Source organism: Agelaius tricolor, unplaced genomic scaffold (assembly GCF_023055355.1).
Source record: "Agelaius tricolor isolate 1412-34295 unplaced genomic scaffold, bAgeTri1.0.p SCAF_18, whole genome shotgun sequence".
Lineage (NCBI taxonomy): Eukaryota > Metazoa > Chordata > Aves > Passeriformes > Icteridae > Agelaius > Agelaius tricolor.
Genome location: NW_027269278.1, coordinates 14,502,626 through 14,521,056, shown reverse-complemented (window position 1 = coordinate 14,521,056; position 18,431 = coordinate 14,502,626). Strand labels below are relative to the sequence as shown.

The 18,431-nt window shown below is 41.7% G+C and overlaps 1 protein-coding gene across 1 annotated transcript in view; it reads left to right on the top strand.

Moving 5' to 3' along the window:
* The first annotated feature begins 1,518 nt into the window (after positions 1-1,518).
* The window catches only part of CLINT1 (clathrin interactor 1), a 46,709-nt gene continuing 29,796 nt past the window's right edge, over positions 1,519-18,431 (top strand). Inside the window, exon 1 of the mRNA XM_071443452.1 lies at positions 1,519-1,690. Within this exon, the coding sequence (XP_071299553.1) occupies positions 1,650-1,690 (41 nt within the window). The 5' untranslated portion in view covers positions 1,519-1,649. The remainder of the gene's footprint in view (positions 1,691-18,431) is intronic.

Sequence of the window (18,431 nt, the reverse complement as noted above, 5' to 3'; positions counted from 1 at the left end):
AAGCAATCAGTTAAGTCCATAAAATGAAAGTCCATCTGGTGCTCCTAAAGGGAAAGTTTTAGCATAAATACTTCAGAACTGAGTCCCTAAGCTACAGGAAAATGAACATTTGAAAGATATACCTGAGGACTGATCCATCCACATCCTTCATCTTAATGAACCTCTAATACTGCTGTTAGGAAGAGGATGCTGGATTTGATGATCTGTTCAGGAAGTTCTTATTATTCAAATAGATTTCATGGACATGTTCAGGAGATGGAAGCCATGAAAGTGTCTGTGTGAAAAGATACAGTGGGATGTCAGAAAATGGGCAAGAGTTGAGCTGTTTAGCTTTCCTGACAAGTTTTGAGAACCACTAACTTTTAAAAGAAGTGACTTATTAAAGCAGCAAGTGCCACTGCAACTGGTCTTTCTTGTGCCTTGTTTTGCCCGTTCTGACATAATAACTAAAATGAAAATATTTTGCATTTGTATTTTGATAAAAGTTTGCAGATGTATATTGTCTTTTGGCAAAATATATGATACAAACACACAAACAAAAAACATACATCAAGAATGAAACTGGGCCATTTAAAACCCATATTAAACACAATTTGTAAGAAAATAAATGTATGTAATGAAAATGACAATCCTGATTGCAAACTCACTTTGATGACTTCACTGTTTTCATTGTAACTGATTCCTACTCAGTGCCTGCATGGACAATATTTGAAGATGGTCTTGCCTGTTGGCAACTGTGTTAAAACAGCCAATATTCTCCCGAGGCAGTTTTTATGTGGGTGACTGTTCCCTGGGTTTTGTCAATCAGCTTGGTCTTTCTCCAGAAGTGCAGACAAGGTTCTTGCCTGTGCAGTGCCTCGGTGGGGCAGCCCTCATGCTGCACCCTCCCCTCTGCTTTTCCAGAAGTTTCTTTCCAAAACCTGGCTCTGGGGGATCCGGAAATGCCAGCAGCAATTTGCTCCAGGCCGCACACCACGATCAGCAGACGGACAGCCGTAAGGGCAGAATGCCGCTCTGAAACGAGTTCCTTGCGCTGAAAGCCGAGTATAAAACCACATTCTGGTCCAAAATAATGGGTTTTACACCAGTGTTTTGACTTTTAACCAACTATTTCACAGCCTTTTTCCATCCTGTGCCTCGCCGGGCTGCGGATGCAGGCTGAAGGGCGTGAGGGAACTTTGAGACCGGCTTTAAGCCAGGCTGTCCGTGCCCCCCAGACGGGCACAACCGCTCGGTGTCCCCGCCATGTGAGATCGGCGATTCAGCCCTCAGGACACGGCCGGTGAAGCCTCATGCCAGCCCGGTCACTTTCACACTTTCATCCCCGTCAGTTTTATCCCGGTCAGTTTCATCCGGGCCCGGCCCCCCTCACGCCCCTCACGCCCGCTCCCGGCAGGCACCGCGCGGACAGCCCCGAACTACCACTCCCGGCAGCCCTCGCGGCGCCCAGCAGGCTCCGCGCCCGGCCCCTCCCTCCCCGAGACTTCAATTCCCAGCACCCCGTAGGCCTGCCCGACCCTTCATTTCCGGGAGCGGCGCCGCGTCCCCTGCTTGGCGGAGGCGGCGGCGGCCGGAGCGCGGCGAGCGGGGCCTCCTGGGGCCGGCGGCGGAGGGAGCGAGACCGGGCGGGTCTCCGGGAGGTCGGCTCCATGTTGAACATGTGGAAAGTGCGGGAGCTGGTGGACAAGGCGTGAGTACGGCGGGGCGCGCGCGGGGGGCCGGGGGCGGCTCGGCCGTGGCCCCTCAGCCGGGCCCGCGTTCCCCCCGCCCCCCCCAACATGGCCGCGGCCCCTCCCCTGCTGAGGTGGCGGCCTCACACCCCCTCTGTGCCCGGCTGACCCCGGCCCCGTTGTCTCTCCCTGCTCCCCTCCCTGTTCCCCGCTGACTGCCCGGGGTCGCCCCTGAGCGTCCTCCCGGCGTGGCCTTGTGGTCCCTCTGGGGCTGCAGGCAGCCAGGGGTTGCTGTTCAGGTAGTCTGTGTCCTTTCCATTATGGCTGGCTACTTTCCCGCCCCTTTTCGGGCGCATCTGGGCCCTTCCAGCAGTTGGCGATCAGCGCTTCAGCTTCGTGTGCCCCCTCCTGTGCCAGGGTCCCCGTCTGTGTGTGCCCGGTTCGGTGTGCGAGCCCTTGGAGTCTGGCTCTGCTGGATTGGCTCCCAGCGTGGCCCTTAGGCCCCTGAGGGGGAACAGAGAAGTCTCTCAAAGCAGGAGAGGGGGAAAGAATCACCTGCAGGCTTTGAGAGAGCTTCCCAAGTCGCCACATGCTCTTTAAAGTGTTTCTCTCCTTCCTAAGAATATATTGGCCTGCCATTGCCATTGACTCACAACCCCGGGCTGTTCAGAGTGGTATTGGGCTGAGATGCCCGTTCACACCCCTTACACATTTAAATAGTTCAGATATTTACAAGTTTGTTTCCTCGAATAGAGCCTCCTCCCGCTGAATACTTGTCTATGGACTTGCTTAGCGTGATCATTGTGTTGCAGATGGAGAGTGTGATGTTATTACTGGTGTGTCAGCCCCTCCTTCATTTTTGGCATGAGAAAAATTTGGTATGGTGGAGAACTTAGCAAAGATTGTTTTGCCTCCTCAAACAAAAAGCCCGTAGGGGAAAGCTTGGAGCACTTCTCCATCACTCTTTTCAGTGGTGCCAGTGATGGGACAAGGGGCAGTGGGCACAAACTGAAACACAGAAGTTCTGTGTGAATATGAGGAAAAGCTTCTTTACTTTCAGGATGACAGAGCACTGGAACAGCCTGTCCAGAGAGGTTGTGGAGTCTCCTTCTCTGGAGTTCTTCCAAAGCTGGCTGGATGTGATCCTGTGCAATCTGCTCCAGGTGTACCTGCTTTAGCAGGGGGTGGGACTGGATGGTCTCCAGAGCTCCCTTCCAAGCCCAGTAACTCTGTGGGTTGAAGATGTCCCTGCTCATGGCAGGGGGTTGTCTTAGATGCTCCCTAAAGTTACTTTCCAATCCAAACCAATCTGTGTTCTATGAATTGTGGAATGCTAGGAGGAATAACTGTCTGAAAGTCTGTAGATTGGTACATACCAGATGATATTAATGACAAACAGTTGTACCTGCCTTTACAAGTCAAAAGTCTTTCAAAACTGAGCTTCTGTTTTAAACTTTTTAAAAAATTTTTGTTTCTCCAAACAGCTTTTAAGAGGGCCTGTGTGATGTATAGGCTTAAAGATAAAGGCAAACTGAAGAGAAGTGTCAGCTTATTCATGATAATCAACTGTTTTGTTCAAGGTGCTTTGTACTAGACTGGGACTTTTCTAGGCCAAGATTTGGATGACATTCAAAAACCACTGTGATTAAGTCTTGTCCTGAGGAAGTTATTTACTTTTTACAGCTTCTTGTATACAAAGTCAGCCCTGGGTAAAGTAGTTTTAATAATGTGACAGATGAGGTATTTAGGAATACAACCCTGACTTGAGTTCCAGGACCTTGCAGGGAAATAAAGTTTTTCCTAAGTTTTACTTGTGTACTTTTTTTGTCTGTAGGACTAATGATCACTGTAGCATTGTAATATTGTCACTGGTTTTAAAATGTTTACTTCTAAGGATATAAGTAAGTCCAACACTACATCAAAATCTGAATTGTAAAAGACATTCTATTTCCAGAACAGGTGCAACATTTCCAATAATAAAAACCATTTTTTTGAATAAACCTCAGTTTTCTGGGAATAACAGTATCCAAATAAAGCAGATTGTTTATTAAAAAAAAAGGGGAGGAGGGGCAGGGGGAAGGTGGAGCCTGCAGAGTAAATAGTATTTAGAGACATCAGGATCAATAGTCCCATTGTGTGTGGTGCAGATTTGTCATAATGTCTTCTGTCTTAAGGCCATGACTTAGAAAATTCTCTGCAGAGGAAGCTAAATGATATAATCTGCCTCATAAATAACAGCTGGTGCTGTGGCAGCAGCATACTGAACTTCAGTAAGAAACTGCCCTTCTTCCCTTAAAAAGGGAATGTGATTATATGGGGATTTTGAAAATGTTCAAATAGCTTGAAATTTTCCTTGATAGCTTTGATAGTGGTTTTGAGTTCTGCCTCTTGGTTCCATATTCAGCTGATACTTATCTTAGAGTTTCAGTTTACTCATCTGAGGTTTATTTTTTTATCCTTATTTGTGCTTCAGTGACTGAGAGCTCAGTTAGGTCAGCTATTTCAACATGAAGGACTTTTCTTACACAATTCTCAGGTACTTTGGTGTGTGAAGGTTCTGTAAGTGATGATAAACAGCTGTGGGTGACTTTAAATGCTAAAACCCAGGTTAAAATGGTAACCTGTTAACATTCATCAGTCTTAGAACCAAAAAATAAGTTAGCAACTGCAAAATACATGTGAGAAATTCAAGTTTATATTTAGTATTTTTGAAGTATTTGGTCTCTGTTTATTCTTTGATGTGGTTGGAATTGGGCAATGAAGTTCATCAGGTAAATTCTGCTTTGTAATTCTCTTCACAATCACCTCTTATTTTTATGGTAGCATTTTCTAGTAGCTGCAAAGTATGGATCTGCATCCTGTTGTGCATGAGACACTTATTTAGATATTGAGTGGTAGTCCTATTGTATTTGAAGTTTAGGAGGAAGACTCTGTGGTAGAGTATTGGATTTACTGTTCTAGGATGTGGTGGAATCCTTTTGTTCTGTGTCTTGTTCTGCCCTTTGTTAACTTCACTGCTTTTCAATGCCAATGCAGCTCCCTCCTTTAAATATTAAGTACCTTGATTAGGTTTGAACAGTAATACCTTGTTTCTGGCTGGGCATTGTAAATAAGGTTGCAGTTTAAATCAATTATAATAAAACCTGTATGTACCTAGTAAAATCTGCTTGTCATGAGGTTTATTCTTGCAATTTCAAAATAACTGTCAAAATTCTTCCACCCTGCAATTTCTTAATGGGTACTGCAGTGTATTCAAGAGTTCTTAAAGTGTGTGAAATTATATTGAATTTCTGGTTAGTTTATAGTTTAGAAGGTGCAGGTCTCTGTACTCTTATTTCTTCTGGAGTAAATTCTATTTCATATTATTATGTGAATAAATTAACTTAAGAAGGCAGCTTTTCACTTTTGTGGTCACTTGTATGGCTTCTTTTTCCCCAGTAATTCAAAACTGAATTTGTAAAGTAAACGAAACAGTTGGAAAATAAATGCAGCCCTCTGTGCTCAGCTCGTTGGCTCCAGGACAGTGAACACTGTTTAAATGGCAGAGGTTTCTGATGGCTCAGGGCCAGGGTGGTGCTTGGTGCAAGGTTGGTGAGTCAGGTGGCAGTTCTGAGTCACTCCTCAGGCAATGGCAGAGATTTCTTGTTCGATTCCCTTTTGTCACAGGCTCAGCTGAGGGCTGCAGTGTGGCTGTGTTCCTCGGCATTGCAGGCAGGAGGTGGCCAGTGGCTGTGACAGAGCACAGGGACACATGTCACACGCTGGAGCTGCCGCTGGGAAGGAGTCTGGTGTCCCTCCCTCCCCTGCTCTGCAGCCTCAGGGGATCTGCAGCTTTGTCTCTGGATGCTCTGGTGAGAGCAGTCCCAGGTATTGTGGCACCCGTGGCAGAGTTCAGGTTACCCCGTGCCTGCTCTGAAACAATCCTGCATTTGTGATGAAACTTGAGGCCAAGTGTTGCATTTACTGCTTGTGAGCTGCAGGAGACTAAGGATCTGCAGCCTGCCTGGTACTGTGTAGAAGCAGCTTACACCAGGAAAGTCATATTTTTATTGGTATAGGTGTATCAGTACTTTGATAATCCAATCACCAAGGGCCTTAACCAAGTTTCTCCTCACTGTATGATAACAGAACTGGCAAAAGCTGTTGTAGTCATTGAGAGTGAGTTCAAGAGTCCTGACTGTGGAAATACAGAGTGTTATGCAACTTGGTAACTTCACTTTTAAGTCTTACTGGACAAGTACAGGTTGTGCTTTGTGTTCCCTGTGAGATTTCTAGGAGAGGGATACAAAGAAAACCCCATGGCTTAACCCCCCCCCCCCCCCCCCCAAAAAAAAAAAAAAAACAACAAAAAAACCAAACCCAAGGAATACTAAGAATTCCTGCTAAAGCACATTTTAACTTGTCAGGAACTTGGAGATATCAGCTTGGCCTAGTGGCCAAGTTCAAAAGCCAGGCCTTCATCTCTTTTTAGTTCTGCCGAATTTCCTCTCCTTGAAGCAGAAACTGCTGATTCTGATTGTACTGAAAGGTTCCCTTATGTTGTTAACCTGCATGAGGGGTTCAGCTCAAAGCAGAACACAGTCTTTGTATGTATATAGGTAGCAAGGCCAGCTGGACTGCTCATGGCAATAACTTCTCTCTTAATATGTCATGTTAACGTTTTTGCTGCCTGGTTTCTGTCACAGACATGTAGGACATGCAGCAGGCAGGCTGGAAAACCTTTGAACCCATTGACATCAGGTTGCTGCCTATGCAGCAGCGTGGTGAGACCTTACAGCCACTTTCTTTAAAATTCCATTGCCATTCTTAGCTTTTGGGATTTTCTGCGTGCATGACCTTAATGTGAGAGAGCTCCTTTTAAGCACCTTTCCACACATCAAAGGATAAGAAACAGTCTCATAAAAGAGGGATGAAGGTGACAGATCTGAATGTAGTTAGGACAGTATTATCTGGCTGTTCTTTAATTCAGGTGAGGTATTGTCACTTACGTAAAAGTTGAAGGAAAGGGGCTGTGAATATCTTGCTAGTAATAGGGATATGACAATTGCCATACTCCTGTTTTGTTCTGTGCTCCTTTCAGCTCAGTTTTGTCCACCTGAGCCCTGCTTTGCTATTACTGCTCTTAGCCACACCTTTCTGGTGGCCCAGCAGGAATGTGTTTGCACTCCCTTGTATTGCAGAGTGGGAGGTGAAGTGTTGCAGAGCTGTTTCCATGTGCTTCACAAACTTGATGAATTGCCCAGAATATAATAGTTTAATTTCTTTTTAAATGGAGAGCAAATAGTCTTGTTTAGAATTGATTGTAATAAGGAAGCATTATAACACTTTAAAGTGTATTTTAGATGTAGCCACTTGGGTCCTCTGTTATTTATTCTGATGCTACATCTATGCAAAGAGAAAGGATTTTTAGTGTTTGGGGAAAAGGAAGGATTAAAGGAGCTGTTGTCATGAGCTCCAATAGAACTAGGCAGGGGAGAAGTTCTGGTTGATAAACAGCATGTTTTCTTTAGTGCTTCTAATTGTACAATCTGTAAAGAGGAGGGTAAATTATTGGTAAAATAGCATGAATTACTGTTTCTATTGTTGTTGCAATTTCTTGCTGTTGTAACCTAAAGCACATAATGAGACCCTGCACTTCACTCCCAGGTCACAGATGAGGGAAGCTAGTAAGATAATTCTGTCAAGTAAACCACTTCTCATTGTGCTGGTAACAGTTAAAAATCTGCATTTGTTGGCTTCCAGTCTCCTGTTGCTGTCTGCTACCTCATGCTATGTCTGCAGGATACTAATCTGATAAATGCACCTCAGTCATTTACCCTACAATTACAGACCTTCCACTGACTTTTGATTGCTCTCTGCCTTTGGAATGCTCATGTTTGGCCAGAAATAGGCAGGATCCCATGTAGCCTTAGCTGGGGGCTTTCAATCCTCCAGCCTAACTGCTTTGTCTTTTTAATGTGCCTGTAATTGTTCTTATTTACAGGTGATTTTCTTGTGGTTCATGGATTTGTCCACCCAGACTACTGAGCTCTTTAATGAAATGCTGTTTGCTCATTCAGTAATAGCAGGATTATTGTAAATGGTCCATCATAAAATAATATATCCAGCAGAAGGGTAAATGACTGTCTTAACATTTGTCCATTGCTATCTGAATCTCTTGTAAACTCCTTTGCTTCAGTCCCAGGATCATTTAGTTTTCTCTATATTTAAGATTTATTTTGATTTGCATAAGCAAGATCTTCAGGGCAGTGAACACTTCCACAGTTTTATGTAAGGGACAGTTGGTTAACCCTCACTGCATGAGTTATTCTCCTATTGCTGCTAAAGAGGTGCCCTGCTGATAACTGCTTTAAGAACAGCATTTTGTATTACTATTACAAGCCAGATGATGATGATGATCTTCAGCCCTGGAAGGGTTTGTCCTCTGCCTGGTTACCAGAGAGCTGAGAGAGAGAAAGTCTTGGCAATACAGAGGAGGACTGGATTTGAACGTGGCATTTGGCTCTGCAGCCAGGCATGGCTGTGTCTGCCAAGTACTTGTAACAGCAAGTTACCTCTTCAGGCTTTCCTCCTTCCCTTAAAAAACTTGCAGAAAGTTGCTGGTATTAATTAGGAAGAAAAAGGGTTCTAGTCTTTGGGCCATGTAATTGAGTATGGGAGATAAGCATCTCTGAAAGTATTATGCTCTGTTATCTCACATACATAGGTACAGTGTTCTCTTGTTTGAATATCCAGCTGGTGGAGTAATCCATCAAACAGGCAAATATGACAAGCTGATGGATTTATTAAGAGTTGGCATAAGGTGGTTGTGGCCAAGCACAGTTTCATCAGCACACTCCTAGTGGTGCTTTTGTTACTGCTCTTTCAAATGTGTTATTGCCATTTTACACCCTGTGGTAGCTGACAATAGTCTGTATTATGTTGTGTAAGGCTAGCTCAGGTGTTGGCTTTATGTATTTTCAAGGAATCTAAGTGATGTATGTGTGACAACTTGTGTGTTCTTGAAATGTCTCTAAAGCAGAGTTTTGTGTGCCCTTGCCAAGCAGGTCTGGGCTCCTGCATGGAACTGGTGAAGGATAAGAGCCTTACCTACATCACTGTGTGCAGCTCTGGTCAAAAGGATCAAGGTGCTTAACTCAGTTCTATGCTAATTCTCTTGGTTGTGTTGCCAGTTAGTGTATTACAGAATATTAGCTGATTTGCATAATTATTTCGTATACAAGGTATAATTACTTCCAAAGCATTGGACACACTACTGCTTTCTCTCCTCAGGCTTTGCTATTTCAGTGTGCAACTGTAAGTGTTGCAGTTGTCCTAAAATACAATTTTGCTGATCTGATTCTTTTATATTTGTCTCCATTCAGTTCAAGTGTTAAATGAATTTCTCTATTTATATGAAAATTATGTTTATTTCTAAAAACAAAGATGAGCCATTGGAAAATGAGTGAAGCATTGCTTCACAGGATGAAGAACACAAAAATGTAATGATTGAATGTTGTGTGCTTCATTCTGGTACTTTTGGAATATCTTTCATTGATTTATTCTGAAGTGTGAGTACAGCTTGTCCAAAGTCATAATGCAAGAATTCCAATTTGAGCTCATATCCAACATACAGAGTGTGACTGGCCTGTTGACCTGTTGCTTCAAGTATGTTTCAAATACTTTTCTGGCATGTGCTTTATGAGGAACTTCAGCTTCCAAATTACCACTGTGTGCTCTGAACTTAAACTGAGATGGTATTTAGAGAAGAGGGGCAGGAAATTGAAACTTCTTGAGAAGAACTCTTCCCTTTAATAGTTTTTTTTACTGATACACAGCTGTACAATGGCATAACATTTTGTTAAAAGTTGGCTGTTTCACAGACTTTGTTTAAATGCTGATTTCAATTTTTTTATTTATAAGGCAGAACTGGTGAAGGGCAAGAGAATGAAAAGCAGAATTAGTAGCACATGGACCAAGTGAATAGTCAGATTTGCAGTTGGTCTTTTTCCAGCTCCTTGTAGTGATCTGGATCTTATTGACACCAGTCAAAAATGGACCCAGTTAGACACAAGGATTGACAGCTGCTGTCATGTTTTGGTTTGGAGCAGGAGCTTATTTACCTGTTCCATTTGGAATGAAGAGCTGTTACACAGCTAAAACTTGAATGATGCTTGGTGGCCTCTTTAGAAAGAGCAGTTGTGTAGAAGAGCAGAACTCTCCAGAACAAAATGATCCTCCTATTCTGCCTCTCTGCTAAACAAGATCTGATTCTAACTGGGGTGAATTCATTTTTCTTAAGGTATTCCAAGGCAAGGTCATGAGAAATTGTTATAAGTTGGTACCTTACTTCTTTTCAGAAAGCTCTGTAGGCTGTGCTGCTCTGAGTACTCTTATTTTTTCAGTACCAGTTAGAAAGGGTATACATTACTTATTCTTGCATTGTGTGCTGTGTAATGATGGTGTTTGGGTTCCTGTGTGAGGAATTGGAAAGAAGAACAGACCCAACTGGAAGCTCTGTCTCTCCCAAAAGGGCTTTTTCGATTATCTGGATTGGAGTTAGAGTAGTTCCCTAAATTTATTTGCCATACAATTGTGTTGCACATTTGAGGAAGCAGTGTTGAGATGGGAAAGGAGAGAAGGACCCTTAAAGTTCTCGAGTAAGTGGAGGACATTGGACCCAGAGTTAAATCTCCCCTTGCAGTTGCCCTGAAATCTCAAACACAGTCAGCATTTTCACCAACAAGAAAACACAGCCCAAGCCATGAAATCAGAGTTTGTAGTTTCACACTCGGTGTGAGCGTAGGCTGATGGTGAAAGAGGTTTCACAGCCTCCTGTCTGCCACAGCCTGCACACTTCTCTCCCTTTGCTGGCACTTGCAGACTTTCTGCCTGATGAGAGAATCTCTGACTAACCAGTTGTTTTTGCCAGTTTCATTCTCCACTGGATTAGGTCCCTGGTGTAGTTAACTCCATCCTCACACAAATATTTGTACTGGCAGAAAGGAAGGAATGGTGTTTGGGCAAGAATAAGTGGCTGGGGGCAAAGTACAGGTTGAGAGCAATACACCCTTAGCATGTGATTTCACAAGCAGGTTGAAGAGCTCTAAGATTATTTTTCTACTAATACAGAATTTATTTTTATACCTGGCCATTCCCTATCTTTGCCTTTCTTGTGCTACTGGTGTGTGGTTCAGTATTTGCTTGTGCTCTCTGGCTGATAACAGCTAAAAGAGCCCCCATAATGGTTTTAGGGTTCATAACTGGTTTGGGCACCTGTTTTGCAAACAGCTGCTCATGGCACCACAAACACTTGTGGTGATGGGGAAAGGACAGGAAGGTCAACTGTGGGAGCCTTTTTCCATGATAAGACATTTCTACATATTTTTGTTATTTAAAACTGTACTGTTGGTGGTTTGTTAGCTGTAAGTTTGAATTTATTTAAGGTTGTTCTCCTATCATATATCACAACTTGAAGGTTCCAAGCCAACCTTTCTTTGTATCACTGTTTTGATGGGGAGGGTAAGCATCAATATTCTACTTCCACTCTTGGATCACAAACTTCTGAGAAAGGATATAAACTGAAATACAGTTTTGTGACTTGTGTGGGGCTACTTTGAATCATTCTGGCTCAAACAGATCTTCATATGAGAAGCTTTCAATCAATTTCTGCAGCTTATTGCAATAGGAATACTGGTGATATATATTTGGGTTATATCAGAGTGGAGAAGTGGGTGTTCTGTGTAGACTGTTAGTTTAAATAGATTAAATCTTTCTAGAGGTGTTTGGTTTGCCACTAAGAATGAAGCTACCATAACACCAATGTTATCAGGGTCTGTTCATGGGTTATAAGGAAACCACCTCAAAGTTGTTGAACTTTTTCCTCTCCTCATCCAAAGGGTGTGTCCTATCCTGACCAGTTCAATATTTACTGCATGCTTAATAGATATTAACTGGTTCATTTGGGATACAATTAGAAATATTAGTGTATATTCAACTTATTTAATGAGACTAGCCTGCATTTTTTTTACTCTGTTGTAATAATAATGAGATCTGTTGGGAGTTAGGGAGGGTTTTTTTCCTCTACTCCATTCTGAGTCAGAACAACAAATGTGTTTCTTGGTGGTTACTCTCCCCATCCTGTCAAGCTGTTGAGAGTCATCCTAATGTAGGTTGCAGACTGTGCTCAGTGTTTCCTCTCAAGACATTACTTAGTAAACAGATAGCTCCCTGTGTGATTTTTGGAGGTGTGTTTTGTTTTGCATTCTCCAAGACTACTCAGTTGAAAGGGTCTCTAAGACTATTTGGGGTGTGAAGAGAAGAAGGCTTTTGATAACCTTAGATAATTTTATTGGACTTGCAGTAGGTGAATGCATCTTCTGAAAAATAAATTAGTCTTGGTAACTTACATTTACTAATAGAGCTGATATCTTAAAGATTGCTGTCACTTTTAATTATTCCTTGTTTTGACAATTACTGAATTATTTAAACTATTTCTCTATATGGTTATGTGAAGTGTGGGAGGAAACTCTCTGTTCTGAGGTATTTATTGCCTATATGAGTTAACTTCTATCACAGTGTTCTAGCTCTCCTTGCTACCAAACAGTTGATTGCATTTCTTGAGACAGCTTGAAAACATAGTGCTAATAAACTCCTAATTGGCAAGTGCATCTCAGCCTTCAGCCTGCCAGTGTTGTTTTTTTGTTAATTACACAGTAACTGTAACTCCTGTAGCTGCAGACATTAGCTCAGAAAAATCCAGTGATCTTACCATTAATGGGTAAATAAATAAATAGTGCCCATGTTGAGCCATTGTGAAATTTGTTTGTTGCAAATACACAGTGCCATTAGAAATTACCATCTCTGTGTGGTCAGGAACCAGAAACTGGGTCTCTGAGGCAAATGGAACAGCTCCTGTTACCTTTTTAGGACATGAGTTACTTGATCTCCTGGAAGAACCAGTTGAACAAAGGGATACCTATGAAAGCAGAGGAAACATCATTATCCTCCACAAATAAACATGGCTTGGAAATGTGAATGTTAATTTGTCTGTAATTGACCAGATTCATTTCACAAAAGAAGACTTGCTTTCAGTCAAAGTGCATGTTTGTGAACTTATGGGGTTTTGTTTGCCCAGCTTTTTAGTTAATGTGAGACACCAACCTAAAAATTTTAATGAAATAACATTAATATGACGTTGCTTTTGTAATACTTATTCTGAATGCTGTGTTCTTACTGCTCGTGCCCATTTTTAGATACTCAACCCTGAATAGCTCTGGAAGGACACTGTCATTAACTATTAAACAAAATTTGTTTGTCCAGCTGTGTAATGCAGCAACAGAAGGACTGACTGCAAGGTTGTAACCTACCTTCATGGAAAATAGAATCACTAAAGACAATTGGTATTAAGCAAGTTTAGTCTATTTAGGATTATGGTGACTATTTTTTATTCTTGGGTAAACTTGTAGCAGAGAAGAAATGTAGTAATTCAAGTTTATTAACAGATGAAGGATCTGAAGTAGGAAAGTATTCGGGGTTTTTTGGTTGTTTGTTTTTTTATTTTAACTTATTGTTGGAAAACTAAATAATTGTGCCATTCCTAGGAGCTGGCAGTTCAGGATTCTGAGGGCAGAGCAAGTTCAGAAAGAGGACTCTGTTTTGTCTCTACCTGTAAAATCTTGGATGCTCCCAGCTTATTCAGCAGAATTATCACTGCATACTTGCCTTAGTCTTTCCACAATATAATGGGCATCTTGTGAAATTGTCAGATTAGGATGCTGAGGTTTCCCCTTGCACAGCCCTGCTTATGCTAAAGGTGTCCAAAGTACTTGCTGTGAGACTGCAGGGTCTTAATTGCAGTTTAATTATAAAATGCTGAATTTCTTGTTCTTTCTTGTTAGCAGGGTGGGATGCAGGGGAAGGTTTGGTGTTGTGAATAGCTTCCTTCTTGGGAAGAGGGAGGGGATTGTTTTGGAGACACTGAAACAGAAACTGAAGGACCTTGATTGTGTGTTCTTCTCTGTCTGTGTGCAGTGGAGTCAAGAAATAAGTTCCTGGCATCCAGACATATTCCATGTAATCTTACATAAAGACAGCATCTTCCTTATGTTGGCTGACATGTAATGGTCTTCTGGATTGGATTTCAGTATTGGGTATGAAAGGAAATTCTGCAGGTGCATTAGAGCTATTGAGTGTAACAGCTATTGTAGCTCTTCATGGAATAATAGAATAATTCTTGCTTTCAGCTTCAAATAGCAAACAAGCAGACTGAAAGGAAACAATTTTGAGAAGAGAAGCTGATCAGCTTCTCTGTAGTGACATTGGTATTCATTTTCTGGTTTTATTTTGATTATTTTCCAAAAATAAAAGGTCTGAAATCTGATGTTGAGGTGGCACATTTTGGGTCTTTTTACAAACAATAGCAACTGTAGAATTAATTCCTGTAAGCTTAGAAGTAAGCTTAGTAAGTGATAATGCACTTCACTTTATAATAGCCAGGATAAAGGCAGTGATCTCACTCCTCCTGAATACCTCCTGCTTAGCAATTCCACTGCAGGACATTTGCATAAATGAAGGAAACAACTGCTCATGAACCTGTGGTTTGATTATTTGGTATGAATTGTTGTTTCCTCTTCCTTTCTCCTGCTCAGAAGTGCAGCTCAGTTCCTGCCTCAGCCTTAGGACATTTTCCAGGGCACAAGGCCATGTTAAAAGTGCAGTTGAAGGCTTTCTGGTTTAGTTGCTTCACCTGCTACTTGGACCATGCTTGTGTTGATGAGACACATGTCCCAGGCTTTCCTGGGTGATGTGTTGCAATACTTTGCTACCACACAGGTGCAATGGGGAGCTGTACAGAGTCATGGCTGTGTAGTTAAAGGCAGGAGGAAGCTGCAAGCCCTTCACAACAGCCTGGGTGTTGGGGATAGAGAGCAGCTTGTGTTGTGGAAGGTTTGGTATGTTCAGTGTGTGTGATTTATGTGCAGTTGGGTTGCTGTTGTGTGACCCTGGCTGCCTGCAGCCTGAAAGGCCAGGGAGAGGAGCTGGTGGGAGTTGGAGCTCTGGAGGTAACAAGGGTAGCACTCCCTGAGTGGGACTCCAGACTGACCTGTTCATGTTGCTGTACTGTGCCCCTGAATCTGATCAAAGAGCTTGTATCAGGTGCTTGCTGTTGGCTTAGAGGAGTTACCTGTACTCAGGTTTATGTCTCAGAAATGATCACAGAAAGAAACAGATACTGCAAAGTACAGGGCTGCCTGGGATGTCACAGTGCCAAAGTGTGATATGACAGCAGAGAATTATCAGTTTGTGTGTTAAAAGCTTCAGTGCCTGCATTGTTTAAACTTTTTTCAGCCCTCCCTGGTGGAACAGCAAGCATGTGTTTAGAGCAATGCTTAATTTGTAATGAATCTGGAATTAGGGCCATGTTTTAATGGTACTCAGCTTGCAATGAATGAATAGCTGAAACTACAAGGATCATTAAGCATGGCCCATTAATGTTGGGGTGTTAGTTTTTGGCAATATTAAACTCCATATAACTGCCTGTTCATTCTTCTGTCCTCACCAAAGACTGTCAACTGACAAATAATTGAAGCAGTTCTTTGAGTAGGGAAAGTTTGGATTATTTAGAATTCATTGTGATTAGTGTCACTGAATGGATCTGTGCTGTTCACAGGTGCACTGACTCCTGTACAATGTTCCTGCTTTTCCAAGTAAAATCTCTTACCTGTAACTATTCAGCTAATACACTTGAAGCATGTATGGCATCAGGAGGTTTTCTTGGCCACTTGGTGCAGTACTGTGGGCTTAGAACTTGTACAAGCTCTTCATGGTATCAGAAAACTGGTATGAAGTTGTTGGTGATCCCATTTTAAATGAGTAGTGAGTGAATGGTTACAAAGAGCATAGAACTGCAGGAGGTGTAGAGGGAGAGTGGGGCTTATCAAAGCACTGGTAATTTTGGGGTCATCTTAAAGCACTAATGACACATCTGAAATTCTGAAAACTTGAGGTACTTCCTCAAGAAGTCACTGCAGAACACTTGGGAAGGTGTGGAGTGTCATACCTACATAATACTGTGTATTATTTTTACTGTGAAGTTGGTGGTTTGGTTTCTTTCTTTCTCCTCCCTATCTTCTGCCTCCATTCAAGGTCACTCTCAAAATTTTTTGTGGTCAGGATAGGAAGTCTGAGGTACGCAAGTGAGCTGGAGTTGTACAGCTTCAAAGCTCACTGGTGCCTCATGCTGAGCGTAGCTACAACTTCCTTGTCTTCTGAAAACTTCTACCCCTTTTGTTTGTTGTTTTGAAAGAAGGAGAGGACCTTATCCTTCTTGTAAATATTTTTCTCTCAGCATCAAAATGTTGTGCCCTAACCCTGAAAACTCAATGCCTGCATTGTTTAAACTTTTTTCAGACTGGGAGCACTCGTGAGTCTCTTTATCTGTTGAAGATTTCTTAAAATATTTGAGCTGTGGGCTTGAATGTGGTCTCTCAATTCTGTGTGCCTACAAGGAAGGAAGTAGCACTTGATACTAATTTTGGGGAGGACTTAAGCCACACCTTATGAACTTGCTTTATATCTGAAACCAGCATTTTATCTTCAGGGAAAGTTACACTCAAAATTACATGAATGCTACAAAGCCCTAAGAAACACAGTTGGCTGGAGAGTGTAAACTATGTGTAGAAGTTTCTCAGTCTCTCTTCCCCCAAAATAATGTATTTAAATTCTAGTTTTATGTTGTAATGGTCTACCAGGGTTTATTGGGATTGACATTTTTGTGCTGGTATTTTATTCATATAAAAAGCCTTCTACAGAAGCTGTTTTTCTATTAGATTTCACTTACACTCTGTCCTATTTGATTAAACCTTTGTTTCCAGTAGGAGTCATGTTACCTGACTGGATCACAAATAGGGAAAAATTAAAGGTAAATCATGTGGTGGAAAATTTATGATGGCATTTCCTGACTTTTGAAGTGAAGTCTGAATTCTATAAGGAGAGGTACTTAAGTCTAAAAAACAAAAAGTTTAAATTGTTGCAGCTTGTTTGTTACAGAAGAAAAAACCTGAAGTGTAAGGAGCATAGTGGCAAAATAAGTGTGAGGATTGAGCAATAGCAAATTGAGTCACAGCATGCATCTGGAAGTCTCTTTAGTTCTGCAGTTACAAAAGGTTACACAAATTTCATATGTCCACTTCTTTTTGGACTACACAGCTGCTGTTGTGTGACCATAGCATGTTGAACTTTGGAAGGGATTAAATCCACAGGAATAGGAGCTGCAAAGCAGTGACTCTAATCTGATGTGCCAGATGGAAGCTCACAAGAGGCAAGGAGGCTGCAAACCTGCACAGGGCAGTAGCAGCATCGTTTTTGTGTCTGGATGAAAACCAGAGTTACTGTTCAGTGTGTCACTGGCCCACCAAAGTGTCAAGTGTGGCCTCAATGGCAGCTTTCTTTCCACTTGTTTGTGAAATTGCTTTTCATGCTTAAGTTTAATCGGATTTGTCACAAGAATGCTTTGTGTGTAATTGTCCTCCAATTTCAACTAAAAATGTGACCTAAAAACTAATACTGTAAACCAGTGGAAATGCTATTATGGTGCTCTTACTATGTAAATTAAAAGGAAATATTTTGATTCATTCTACTTGTTGGAGCATAGCATTTATATTTGTAAGTTACCTTTTAAAGAATGATTTTGAATTAAGTATGATAAAATGACAACACTATTAAGCCTTCAAAAATGGAGCTGCAGAAATATGCATTTGAAGGGAAGATAGTTTATAATGGGTGAAGTTTAGGGCGTGGTAACTGAAGAATATGAGGGTGGACGTTTGGAATGAAAATTTCCCATTAAAAATGGGGAAATAAAGAAATGGGTCTGAACTTTAAATGAAAGTACACTTTGTATAGTAGTACAAACCCACAATCAGTATTATCAACATGGCAAATTCTTGATGAGTTTGAGAAGTTATTTACTACCACATAATAAGATACATAAAGCAGCCATGTATCTGTTGGTGAACCACAAGGGATTGTTTTATGTAAGAGTATGAAAGTATTAACACTGACATACTGCAGGGAATCTGCAGTAGGAGAGGTGAAATCAGTCTTAAATCAAGTGGGGGAGGAAGTGTTTGTTCCTTGCACAATTACACTTTAAAACTGCCATGTTCCCATGCTTCATGTTCCCAACATCTGCAAAAAATAATTCAGCTGTAGCAAGAGATTACAAAACCTTTCAGGGTATGGCATTCTGCAATTGGGAACTTCTGAGAGGGGGAAACATTGAAAGCAAAGACTTCAGTAAGGTGCAGTGTTGGTTTCTGTAAGTGAGAGGTCTGAGTTCTCTAACAGGCTGCAATTTAATTTTTAAAGTTCTTTTTGACAGTGTGTGTGGTGGATTTGGGGCTACTTTGTTTACTTGGTAGTCTTTTGTGATGAGAAGTTGTAAGGCACAGGAAATAGCTTTATAGTTCCTTCCTCCCACAAGTTGTAATTCATTCGTGGCCATCAGGATGTTTTTCTTGGCTTATCTCTTTCTGTGCAGTTTGCCTTGCACATCTGCCACATAAATTATGAAACTGAACTTGAAAAGCTGAAAATGTATTTCAGATCCTACTGTATATAATGAAGATTGTATCATTGGCCAGAAGGAGTATGACTGCTCCTTGCATAGAAGGTCTGCAATAATACCTGGCATTCATGGACTAAACTGGCTGGAGTCATATTTGTAATGGTTCTGAGGAGTGGCTGAAAAATAAAGAACTTCAAACGGTCAACAGCACT